The 12,101-nt window shown below is 65.5% G+C and overlaps 1 protein-coding gene across 1 annotated transcript in view; it reads right to left on the bottom strand.

Moving 5' to 3' along the window:
- The window catches only part of SLC6A3 (solute carrier family 6 member 3), a 36,249-nt gene that overhangs the window by 3,919 nt on the left and 20,229 nt on the right, over positions 1-12,101 (bottom strand). The window contains exons 7-14 of the mRNA XM_082724565.1: positions 11,104-11,207; positions 9,927-10,051; positions 7,300-7,412; positions 6,053-6,181; positions 5,286-5,385; positions 2,861-2,961; positions 1,510-1,677; positions 524-595 (exon numbers count right to left, since the gene is read on the bottom strand). Coding sequence (XP_082580691.1) covers positions 524-595; positions 1,510-1,677; positions 2,861-2,961; positions 5,286-5,385; positions 6,053-6,181; positions 7,300-7,412; positions 9,927-10,051; positions 11,104-11,207 — 912 coding nt within the window. The remainder of the gene's footprint in view (positions 1-523; positions 596-1,509; positions 1,678-2,860; positions 2,962-5,285; positions 5,386-6,052; positions 6,182-7,299; positions 7,413-9,926; positions 10,052-11,103; positions 11,208-12,101) is intronic.

Raw genomic sequence — 12,101 nt, 5'->3', positions numbered from 1 at the left:
GAGCTTCTACTGGGAAAGAAGAGAGCTTGAGAGCGAGAGGCCTAAGCTCGCATCTGGGCAGTTAGCGTAAGTACAAGCGAGGAGATCCAAGGAAGGCTCGGACCCAATCCTGCCGCAGGCCGGGTGAGACCTGCACCCTCTCCCTGGCCTCCCGGCTCTCTGCAGCCCCCACCCCAACAGTCTGCAGCAGCCTGAGTGACCCCTGGGGCCGGGGTCTGACAGAACACCCCAGCACCCCAACCCGGTGAGGGCGCAGAGCTGTTTCGGGTCCTCTCCTCCGCTTCAAGCCTCTCCCCCTTCTGCTTCCTCTTTCTCCCAAGCTTTCTCATTCTGCCTACTGTGTGGCCCCCATCCGTTCAGGGGTCCCCGGAGGGTGGCCCCAGGCGGCCCCAGGGACAGGCGCACAAGCATTCTCCTGCCTTCCCCAGCGCAGCCATGTGGCCCGCAGGGGCCCACGGCCTAGGGGCTTGGGTCAGGCCTCTGAGTCCTCCCTGCGCAGGGTGGCAGGGCGGTCCGCACTCACCCTGAACTGACGCACCTCCCCGCTGTCCACCAGCTCCCGCTCCTGCTCCGGGGTGATGGCGTAGGCCAGTTTCTGGAAGAGAAGGACAGGCCGCGGGCAGCAGTGCGCTCCGCGAGGCTGGGCCCCTGCTGACGGCGGTCAGATGCTGGGGGCAGGGCTGGGCCTCCCCAGACCCTGCTGCCGAGCTCAGCGCAGGGAGGACAAGCCGCTGTCTCTGCGGCACGCTTGCCCCGGCTCTGAGCAAGGGCGCCCGGCAGGCAGGCCCCCGGGAGTCTCTAGGCCAGGGGACCCTGGGGCGGGGGGCTGGCTCAGAGTCCGGCCCCTCGGGCTGCAGGCCGCGCCTCCTGTCCCCCCACCCCAGGGGCCTCGGCTGGGCCCTGCGGCCATGGAGAGGCGTGGGAGGGGGTCCCCACTGCGTGGTGCGGCCTGCTTTGCGGGGGCTCCCCCCGTCCCGCCCTCCCTGGAGCCCCTGGGACCCCGCCGGCCCAGGCCCGGTTGACCGCCGAGCACCGCGGGGTGCGGGGGAGCCGCGGGTGCCGCCCGGGACCAGGTTGCCCGCGGTCCCGGGAAACACGGGGGTGTGCGGGGCGCTCCTTCCAGGGAGGCCGGTGCGGGAGGGAGAAGCGGTGTCCTGGGGACCCGCCCCCGCCGCCCCCGTCCACGCGGCCTCGCCCGCGCCGCTGCCCGCCCGCCGCAGCCGGAGGAGCACACGTGAGCGCAGACAGGCAGGCGCGCATGGCCACGCGCGGGAAGGACGGGCGGCCACGCACGGCCACGCATGGGAGGACGCGCACGCACAGGAGGACGCGCACGCGCACGCAGGCCCCGCCAGGCCAGCCCGGCCCGGCCCGCCCCTGCCGCCGGCCCCTGCTCCACCGCGGCCGCTGCCCCCGCCCGCCCTCCCCGCGGGTCCGAGCCGCGTGGGCGCCCGCCCGCCTGCGCTGCGGGGTCCCGGGGGCCGGGGCGGGGCAGGCCCGCGCACGCACCTCCCGCAGGGAGCCGGGCAGGCTGCAGAACTTGTAGGCGGCGTAGATGGGCACCATGGACATGGAGGACGTGGCGATGGCCCAGCCCAGCGCGTTGGCCCACTCGGGGAAGACGTAGGCTCCGTAGTGCGGGGGCCTGAAGGTCACGATGCTCACCACGACCACAAACTGCAACCGAGGGCGGAGGGCGGCTCTCAGCGGCGGGCAGGTGGGACCCGGCGCCCGGTTCGCCCGGAGGGTCTCCCCGACGCGGCCGCTCTGGGCTCCGCGTCCTGCAGGCGGGGCCGGGGATGCCCATGGCCCACGCCCAGCCCCGTGTACGGTGCCTCCCGGGAGGTCATCCCGGGGAGACCCCGCCTGGCTTCTCCGACGTCCACACCAGCCCCTCAGCCCTCCGAGCACAGCGGGCCTGGACGTGCTGGAGGCAGGACCCAGGCGTGGGGTGGGCCTCGGGAGCACCCGAGTGTCCGGGCTCAGCTCAGGGAGACACTGCGGGTCATGGCAGCCGCTGGGCTCCGGCTCCCTCCCCCCATGCCTGCCTGCCTCTCTGTCTCTGTGTCTGCTTCTCCTTCTGTCTCTGTCTCTCCGTCTCTCTGTCTCGTTGGTCTCCATCTCTGTCTGTCTCCACCTCTGTCTCTGTCTCTGTCTCTGCCTCTCACTAGCTGGCAGGCGCAGGACAGCAAACCCGTCATCTGTTGCTGGTCCCAGACATGCCGGGGGTCAGGGAGACGTGCATCTCTGTGAGTAGCTCCTGCAGCTCTCTGCTCAGAGCAGGACAGTCCTTGAACGGCCCCTGGGGTCACCTGTCCAGACTGGGCAGGACACATCAGGCTCTGTGAGCCACACGAGGACGGTGTCTGCTGATGTCGGCGGGAAGCAGCTGTGGGCCATGGTAAGGGAATCTGAGTGGCCCTGTTCTAATGAGGCCGGTGGCCGGCAGCCTTGGCCCAGGGGAGAAGCCCATGGCCCCAAGGAGAAGCGCCAGGTGGCTAGCAGACGTGCTCTCAGTGGCTGTGCTGTGACAGCATCTGAGTCACTCCTGTTTTTGTCATTCGAGTCCTCAAGCCTCCCTGCCCCTAGAAGTCTCAATTCCATGACTGTCCTCAGGGGAGGAGCCAGCCACTGGCCGCTGGCCATGCTCAGCTCTGGCCTCCCTCCGTGGCAGAGCTGTGAGGCATGGGGTAGAATCCCCGTGGGTCCCCTGTGAGGTTTCTCAGCAGGTCCAGAGGGTGAGGGCCACCTTCCCGGGACCATGGAGGATTGTAAGGGACAGCCCCCTCCCCAGCCGCACAGGAGCAGAGAGCCCGGTGTGTGTGGCCTCGGGGGCCCTGGGTGGTCAGGGGGTACTTACCAGGAGGAAGCAGGGGCTGACAAACTTCCAGCACAGCCTCCAGTACAGGCTGGGCCGCTGCCCGGTCATCTGCTTGATGTCCTCGCTGAACTGCCTCACGCCTGCAGTGCAGGAGCCGCGCGGCCAGTCAGGACGGTGCCCAGCCCACCCCGGGTCCTCCCCCTACTTCCTGTAGCTCCTCCCCGCCAGACCTCCCTGGGGGCCTGCTGGCCGGGTCCCCATGCGTGTTCACTGCGGCCACACCTCAACTGTCATGTGCCCCCAGCGCCCTGCCCTCTCTCCCTCCTCCTCCTCCCACAGCCCTTCCTGTCATGCCCTGGGCTGTCCTGTCTCCCCTCGGCCGGAACTACTGCTTTTTCTCTTTAAAAAAATTCTGGTGAAATGCACATGACATACAAAGTTACCATTTGAGCCATTTTTACGTGTGGCGCTCAGAGGCGCCGACTCACACTGCTGTACGACCGTCACCACCATGGGCCGGTCCTGGCTAGAACCGTCCCATCTCCCCGTACAGAAGCGCCATCACCGGGCAGCGCTGACGCTCCCCTCCCCCGCCCCGCTGCGGCCGCAGTCACACCAGCACACCACGCCGTCACGCTGTCACATTCTGTCTCCCGGGCGTGCAGTGCTACGGGGTTTGTCCTGTTACGACTGGCTTGTCTCACTCAGCATGGTGTGCTCAAGACTCCCCTGTGTCCTGGCAGGTGTCAGAGTGTCCTTCCTTTCAGGGCTGGACAGTGTTCCAGGCTGGACTTGGCATTGGTACTTCTGAAGGAGAGCTACTTCTAGAAGCTCAGTGTACTGGCCCTTGCTCTAGGACATCTCACGGTGGTTTCTCCCACCACGAGTCTGGCCTGGCTTCGGCTCAGACGACCACAGCTGGTCCACTGAGCCCTGGGTGAGTCTTGCGGGTGTCACACTGGGGACCCATCAGGAAGACCATTCTATTCAGGATTCCCTCTGTGCACACCAACCCCATCATCGGAACCCTGGACATGGAGATGGACCAGGGGCGCACTAGAAGGGAGAAGGGTGAACCCAAGGCCAGCCCCTGGACCCCTCTGGACTCGGCCCCACGAGCAGTCAGGGCAGTCCACGGCTCCTCTCGGCGCTGGGCTGTTGGCTCGAAGACCATCAGGGACCCTTGGTGCACAGGGAGCCTGACACACTCTGATGCATCGTGCAAGAAACACAGACTGCGTTTGGGTCAGGGATGGGAATGGCCATTTGGGGAAATGATGTGGCCTCCGTCCCCCGAGGGTCTGGGGAGCGGTGGTCGCAGGCGTCTCCCACCAGCGCCAGGCTCATGACCGAGGGACGCATTTGGGGCACGTCCTCTCTTTCACTGGGGGGTTTCCTTTGGGGACAGGGGAGAGAGCCCCATTCTAAAGGATCAAGTATTAATTCCAGGTGCTAATAAAAGCACAGAATGCAATATCTCCCTTTCCTGTACAGAAGAAACTAGAATTGAAAATCTGTTCCAAAAACATGAGCTATATGTCAGGGCAGCCTCTCGAAGCTGACATGCTTCTTCAGGCCACGTTGCCCATGGCCCCGAGGCAGAGGCCGTGCGTCCGGCGTGACACTAGGGTTCCCACGGGGGGGTGGGGGACCCGGCACAGCACAGCAGGCTGTGAGCTCTGGGCCGGGGCTCCCAGCCAGGGAGGGGTGCGCCCGTTCCCAGAGCTGTCCCTGCCGGCTGTCCGGAGGGGCCGGGGCCGGTGCTCTCTCCTTGCGGCGCAGCGGGTCAGCACGCGGGGAAGGAACAGGGCCTTCTCCAGCTCGGGGGCCCACGGCAGTCACAGTACCCAGGACGACTTGGGGACACAGAATGGCCCCCAAGTGGCCCCTAGTGGCGGCAGGCGGCCCCGTCTAGCCTGGGAGCTGGCCACCCGCCAGAGGAGTTCCGCGTTCTAACTCAGGAGCCAGCGGTGGCGGAGACAGCAGAGGCTCTGCCTCTGTGAGGAGCTGGCGTGTGAGCCGTGGCGCCGTGGTGTGCCAATCCGCCTCTGCCTTGTGAACTGCGTTGCTGGTCCTGGTCCCCAATGAGGAACAGGCCTGTTTCCGGGTGGACGGCAGGGACCTCCCCTCCACTGACCCCCATGAGCCATTCTCCCACAGCGACCACGAGGCCGTGGGCCCGGCACAATCGGGTGGCTACATGGAACAGTGCTGACCACGGTAAGCATCTTGGCATGCCCTGGCTAACTGTGCTCATTGACGCGGTGAAGCAGACCCCTTCCAGCCTCCTGTCCTCGCGGTGCCGTGGCAGCCACCGCTCGAAGCTTCCCGGAGCCGACGCGTCAGGAAGGAGACAGCACAGGGACCGCGCAAGGACGCCACCGATTGGTCACAGCGACAGCACCGCGGCTGAGTCTGCTCCCTGTGGACGCACCCCGGCCCCAGAGAGCCACTTCGCTCTTACCGTAGAACCAGGCCACCCCGATGGCCTCGACGAGCACTCCGAAGAGGATGGACGTGCCGGCCGCAAAGTGGTCCAGCAGCGTGAAGACATAGATGCCGCCCTGGAAGAGGGGGTGCCCGCTGAACTCGGGGTGCCGGGCACAGCATGCCTCCCTGGGGAGCCCAGAGAGATGCTCTCCCCAAGGAGACGCCAGGCCCAGTTTAAACTGGACCCAGTTCACAGACATAGTCGATCTTACTCCCCATAGAGTCCGATAGGAGCCGCCGGAATTCAGTCCACACCCAGCTTCTCACAGATGTGCCTTTTGCATGGGAATGGGAAGGGCCTCTCCTGTCCCCTCCCCCACCCCCGCACTCCGGCTGCAACCAGAGGTGAAAGCAATACGAATCGGAGCAGCCAAACTTGGGAGTGACTCTGTGGGAGGGAAGGTGGTCCAGCCCCTCTCCTCATGGTCAGGGGCTGGCCCCACAGACCCAACAGGGAGGTGCTCAGCCCAGGCTGCTTCCAAGGGGGCTGTCCGGGAGCAAAAGGACCATGGACCACGGCTATGCCACATGTGGCCACAGCTGCTCCTGGTGACCACGGCCACCCTGTGCGACCACACAGTCCCACACGCGACCACGGCGACCCACACAGCATTAGCATATCATTAGCATATCATTAGCATGTCATTACAAGTCACAGTCAGCCGCTCTCAGTGCCGGCCGGGCTGCCCGACCCCAAATGCTGCCGCGACCTCGCCCGGCGCAGTGAGTGCTGGTACGTACGTTGGTGACGCAGAAGAGCGAGAGGAGGAAGGTGGCCAGGACGACGAAGAGGGTGAAGAGCTCCCGGTGCCGGTGCAGCAGCTGGAACTCGTCGACCAGCCCGGTGATCACCGACTCCATCCCGCCCATCTGCAGCCAACAGAGCAGGGGTGCTGCGGGGCGGGGCGCGCTTTGTGTCCAGCCCAGTGGCCTGACAGCCTGGGCATGGGCGCGAGTGGGGGCCGCACGGCGTCTGGGGCACAGGGGCCCTGCGTGCAAGCCCTCGGCCACTGGAGCAGGGACCCGGGGTGGACGCCGTCCCCGACTGGATGTGCTCAGCAGCCCTGCAGCCCACGTCGGTAACGTGGCACAAAACCCCGGCCCGCCACCCCCAAACGCAGCAGCGCCTTTGTCTGCTCTTGGGGAGGACCTGGCAGGGCCCTGGGCGCAGCCTTCCTGACTCTGAGTGTTGCCGCGAGGGGTCCTCCACGCCTCCTGCCCTGCGTGGTGACCCTCCTTGCCCTCCTCCTCTAGGACGTGCTGTTCGTGGGACTCATCCCAGGCAGATGTGTGGTCCAGGGCCGCGGCCCCCCAGCAGCCGTTGACCAGGCTGCCTGGGAGCTGAGAGCCAAGGACCAGGGCGTGGGATGTGTGGTTCTCTACACTTTCCGGGAAGCTCCGGGGGACAGGGGACCCATGGACACTCACGGGGGCCCTGAGGTCTCAGCTGTTGGTCCTGAGCAGGCGGTGGGGACCCAGGAGTCCGAGGAAGCCCGCATTCTGCTTCCCCAGCTCACTGCCCCACAGTCAGGCACATGCGCCGGGAGCACACGCACACCCAGAGGGTCGCACCCGGGATACTCAGTGGGCGGGGCTTGGGCTGCGGCCGGAGCCCTTGCTGGCTCACTGTGGGTGCAGCCGTCCCTCCTGGGGGCTCTGGGGTCAAGGAAAGCCGGAGGGACTGGCCCTGGCTCTGGGCAGTCCTCACCACGTTCCCTGTGCTGCCCTCCCACTACTGGCCTGTGTGCGCATGTCAGGGTCTGTGGTGACCTGGGCAGAGGGCACGGTGGCTGCCCCGAGGGAAGAAAGAGGGTTTGGTCCAACACCCCACCCAGGGAGGGCCCCGAGCACTCGTGGGGCCCCTCCTCCCACCATGCGGGGCCCCCCCCTTGGGGTCGCCTGGGTTTGCCTGCCCCGTGAGGGTGGTGGGGAGGGGCGAGGCCATTCTGCACAGGCCCCCTGGCGTGCGAGGTGCCCAGGTCACTCACGGCGCTGTCAATCCCCAGGGTGAGTAGCATGATGAAGAAGATGACGGCCCAGGCCGAGGACAGCGGGAGCGTGGCCAGCGCCTCTGGGTAGATGATGAAGATCAGCCCGGGCCCTGCAGACGGGTCGTCCTGTTACCGCCGCCCACAGCCTCCACTCCCCGCGGGGAGATGACTGTCCCCTGCCGGCGCCTGCCCTCCTGGAGGAGTCCTCTCTCCGGGGAACGCAGGGGACACCGGGCCCGGGACTCCAGGTAATGGAAAGCTGACGTCAGCTGGAGGCCCGCACCTTGTTTCTCTGGGCCCTTCTGGTCTGTGTAGGGCTGTGGGGGCCCGGGGTGGTGGGGGCGGAACCAACCCAGAGGAGGGCGGTGGGGGGGCACCTGCCCGCCGCCCTGGACAACCTCCCGCAGGCCTCCTGGTCTGTTCTCTGCACGTGATAGACACACGCGTGCGCCCACACACGTACACACGTGCGCACACGCACACAGGCTGACACGTGTACACATCTGTGCGGACACACGCACGCACACACGCACTGAGGTGCACTTAGCAATCCGGGAATATTTTTCCGTGCCAGTAATTACTCTGCGTCTGATCTTTAAGAACCACGTGAAGAACACGGAAATGCTCGGCTCCGCGAGTGCGGGAAAGGGGCAGGTTTCTGTGCAGCGGCCGCTCCCTGGGACCATTTCCTGCTGGGACACGGGGAACAGGGCCGCTGCGTGGAAGACAGGCACGCTGAAAGGTGCGCCGCCCCTCGCCCTGCCGTGGGGTCTGGGTGGGCTCGGGGGCCGTGGGCCGGAGGGGGCGAGGGGGTGGGGGTGAAGGCCGTGCGGGCCTCCGCCGGACTCGCGGCCATTTGGCTGTGATGACCCCAAAGCAAAAACATTCCCACCAGAAGCTGGAATCCGTCTCAGGGTCACTTTTAAAAGATGGGCCTGCGTAAGTCACTCGCACGGCCTCCCCGCCGTTACGCACGAGGACGGAGCTTCCCCAACCTCTCTGCACTCAGTGGGGCCGCGGCGGGAGCCAGTCAGTGGGATCGGGGCTTTGAGGGATCTTTCCAGAGAGCAGAGCAGAGCCCCGGGGCCGAGCTCAGGCCTGGGCTCTCTGCAGTTCCCACCCACAGGTGAGGGGCACCGTCCCCGCACGTTCCGCACGGTCCGAAGCCTCGCTGCCACGAGCCGCAGACCCGGGGAAGAGGCAGGTCGGCTCCCTGGAATGTGAGGTCAGTGTCCTCGCCCTTCAGTTCCGTACCTGAGCTAACATTTCACCCTGTTTTCTTGAGAATTAGAGCTGTAAATGACATTTACTTTACTGGTCGCGGAAATGCACAGAAGACGCTCACTCCACTTCCAGGGCTAATAGAGTTTTCGTAAGCCGCTGCTATTTATCGTAAAAAAGGGCAGAAGCACGGGAAATGCATAAATGCAGCAGCGAGTAAATTTCACTGCTCTGTATTTATTTGCTTTATGTTCCCATTCTCCTGCTTTTATTGGATTTTTTTCCTGGAGGCAAGAATGCGGACTTAGGAAGCACACGCGCCCAGCCCCTGCTTTCCCCACCAGTCCCGGGGGGCCGGACCTCTGCTTCCTACTTCCAAAGTGGGGTCCAAAGGCTCAGCGCGCAAGAGCCAAGAGTCACATGGAGGCTACGGGCGGCGCGCACGGGCCGGGCGGCCCGCTCCTCCCCTCGGCCCCTCGCTGAGCAGCCGGCCGGCCCCCACTCAGAAGTAAAAAGACTCAGGAGGAGATGAGTCAGTGACACCCACGTGGGCTCTCCTGAGCCTGAGGCAGCCCCAGGAGACGAGGGGCCTTTTCAGCGAGAGTGGGGGGCGAGGACAGACTCCAGGGGAAGAGCCCTCCCTACCCACCCCCAGAAGGATCTGACGCAGGCTGGGGCTTGCGGTGGTCCCAGGAGACCCCGGGGTCCCGGACTGGCCCAGTGCCACGGCGTTCCTCCCACGCACGAGGACTGAGCAGCCCCAGGAGCGCCCAAGGGGCCCCTTCCGCAGCCCACACCTACACCTGGCCTCCTCCCAGGGCCCAGCCTGCTCGCTGGGTCTCCTGTGCCCACTACCCCCTGCCTGCTTCTGCACGCAGACAGCTGGTGTGTGCGGCTGGCTGGGCGAGCGGGCTGGGAACAAGGGTCTCTGTTGTCCGCGTGCCCACGATGCTGGGATTCCTCTGGTTATTACCAAAGCCCACCTACGTATGTTGTGATCCCTGGGGGTTTGGAGGGAAAAGCTTTGGCGCTGATGAAGGGCTTGGGTGCGAATCCACCGGGTTCCTCCCTGGCCTGCGGAAGTGGTCAGGGCTCCCACCCCTGAGCTCTGTGGGCCCCTTCCCCAGTGTATACAAAGACAAGGCCTACCCTGAGGCCGCGAACCACAGCCTGTTCTGCAGCCCCAGGGTCTCTGCACGGAGCTGGTGGCTAGTGGGGCAGGGGTGTGGTGTGGTGGGTCTGTCGCTGCCCTGGGGGCTGTGTCCTTCTGCGCACCCCTGCCCCGAACATGTGTGACTCGGACTCAGGGCCCGCACGTCTCCCTCCTACTGTGTGGGGAAAACACTTGGGGGGACTGGGTGGACATGGCTGTGTGGACGGCGGCCTGCCCTGGGGGGACTCACCGTCCTTGGCCACGTCCCCGATGGGCACGCTGTGCTTCTGGGCCATGTACCCCAGGAAGGAGAAGACCACGAAGCCGGAGGAGAAGCTCGTCAGGGAGTTGACAGACGTGGTGATGACCGCGTCTCTGGGAAACAAGACACACGTCCCAGCCCCGTGCTGCAGGAGGGGTCACTCCCTCCCTTTGTGCGAGATGCACTCCGTCCGGGGTCTGGCGGGCTTTGGAGGGGGCTCTTCCGGGGGCTCCCTGGCCCCTCCCGTGGGTGGCACCGCAGACAGGCCGGTGCCCAGGGTGGCAGGGCCCCCATCGGAGTGGCTCTAGGCTCTGGGTGTGTGCAGGCTTTGGCCCAGGCGGACCCCATGGTGGCCAACCACACGCGTCTGCCCAGGAGCCAAGGAGCTTCTGACACCAGGACTCGGTGCAAAGGTGAGATGGTCCGCGGCGGCCGCATGAGGGCCCTGGGCGGGCGAACAGAAACCAGCGGGGCCCCCACCCACGCTCAGCCCGGGATGTCTGGCAGGGTGTCTAGATGGCTTGCGCGGACCTGGGAGGAATGAGGTTTTGGGGATGTCTGGGGAGCCCTGGTGCTATGGGTCTGTGCGTTCCCGGCCTGGGGGACCCCACGCGGAAGGCTGAGAGCTCAGAGGGCCAGAGGGAAGTAGAGGTGGGGGAGCAGGGCTGCTGGAGTGGAAGGACATCTGCCGAGCGCCCAGACCCGGGGGGGACTCAGGCAGAGGCTGCCCCCGCGTGGGGTGCCCACTCGGCTACGCATGCTTTGTATTATTACTGCATTTTCTGTCCTCGTGATGTGAAGGAAATAAACACAAGACCATAAAGGTCAGAGAAAGCGGGTCCCAGATGGACTCACTTTTGTTTTTAGATGGACTTTGGCTGCAGGTCAGCCTGCCCTGGAGCCCAGTGCTCTAGGCACCGGGATGCAGCGGCAGCTGGGGCCTGGCAGCGGTTGGAGGAGGGGGCAGAGGCCGGGGCCCTTGGTGGTGACTCTGGGAGCTGGTGAACACCTTCATCTGTTCTAGTACTTTCCTTAGGGCAAGTCGCCTGTAGCTTCCACAGTCCGGCTCAGAGGCCCCATGAGCACGGCGTGTCCCCCCTCCCTGTCTCTGGGGACATGTCTTGTCAGAAGTCAGTGGCCTGGCAGACCCTGCGATGGGACTTACCGGTAGCAGTTGTTGGTGAATTTATTGTAGCTGGAGAAGGCGATGAGCACCCCGAAACCAACACCCAGCGAGAAGCACACCTGGGTGGCGGCATCTATCCACACCTGTGCGGAACCAGACAAGAGAGGTGACCGCGGGGGTGCGCGGGGCTGGGGACACCAGCTGTCGCAGGGCCGCCGAGAGCTCCACAGGACAGAGGGGAGCTGACACACAAGATCGTCATCGACGAGCCGTCTCAGCCACGCCATCGGGGCAAATGCCGTCTCGGGGATGCGCCCGCCGCGTCCCCGGCCCGAGAAAGGCTCACGGAGGGGCGCTGTCCGGGTGCTTCATTGGGATTTCTCCTGAACGGCAGCACCGCTCTGCGCACGGCCAGACCTGTAGGTCACGTATGAGGATGCTACGGACGTGGCCGCCTTGGCCAGATGCGCCCACGGATGTCTGCATCCTGCCCATGGCGTTTAAAGCCACGGGCTCAGGGTGCGCACACGGTGACACCCACGGAGAGGCCGTTCAGGGTGCGCACACGGTGACACCCACGGAGAGGCCGTGAAGCCCAGACAGCACGTGTGCTCGCCCAGGGCAGCACAGCTGGGGCGCACGCCTGCCGAGTGTAAGCCTGAGGCTCCTAGTGGCACCAACGTGGTATTTTTTAAAAGCCACAACTGTTCCCGTCAGGGTGATGCAGAGACCACACGGGGATGGGCGTACTGCCTCGCCCCTACACAGCCCCGGGTCGGGGTGGAAAGCAGCTGAACCCCCCTCACCACCGGCATCACCCCCAGGAGGACCACACCTGCTATCTGAGGGCTCTGGGAGCTGGCCCTGGGGACTGCCCGCGAGCGTCCAGACAGCCCACGGTGCAGGCCTGTGGGTGAGAACCCTCAGGCTGTGACAGCAGAGCTCGGCTGGGAATGCCCCAGGGTGACTGGCCTCAGTATGACCTCACGAGGGAGCCCGACAGGATGCAGCAGAGGAGGCGGAGCCCAGGGCTGCTG

Source organism: Mustela nivalis (genome assembly GCF_964662115.1).
Source record: "Mustela nivalis genome assembly, chromosome: 3".
Lineage (NCBI taxonomy): Eukaryota > Metazoa > Chordata > Mammalia > Carnivora > Mustelidae > Mustela > Mustela nivalis.
Note: the sequence above shows the minus strand (reverse complement) of the source record. Positions and strands in the feature narration are given on the sequence as shown.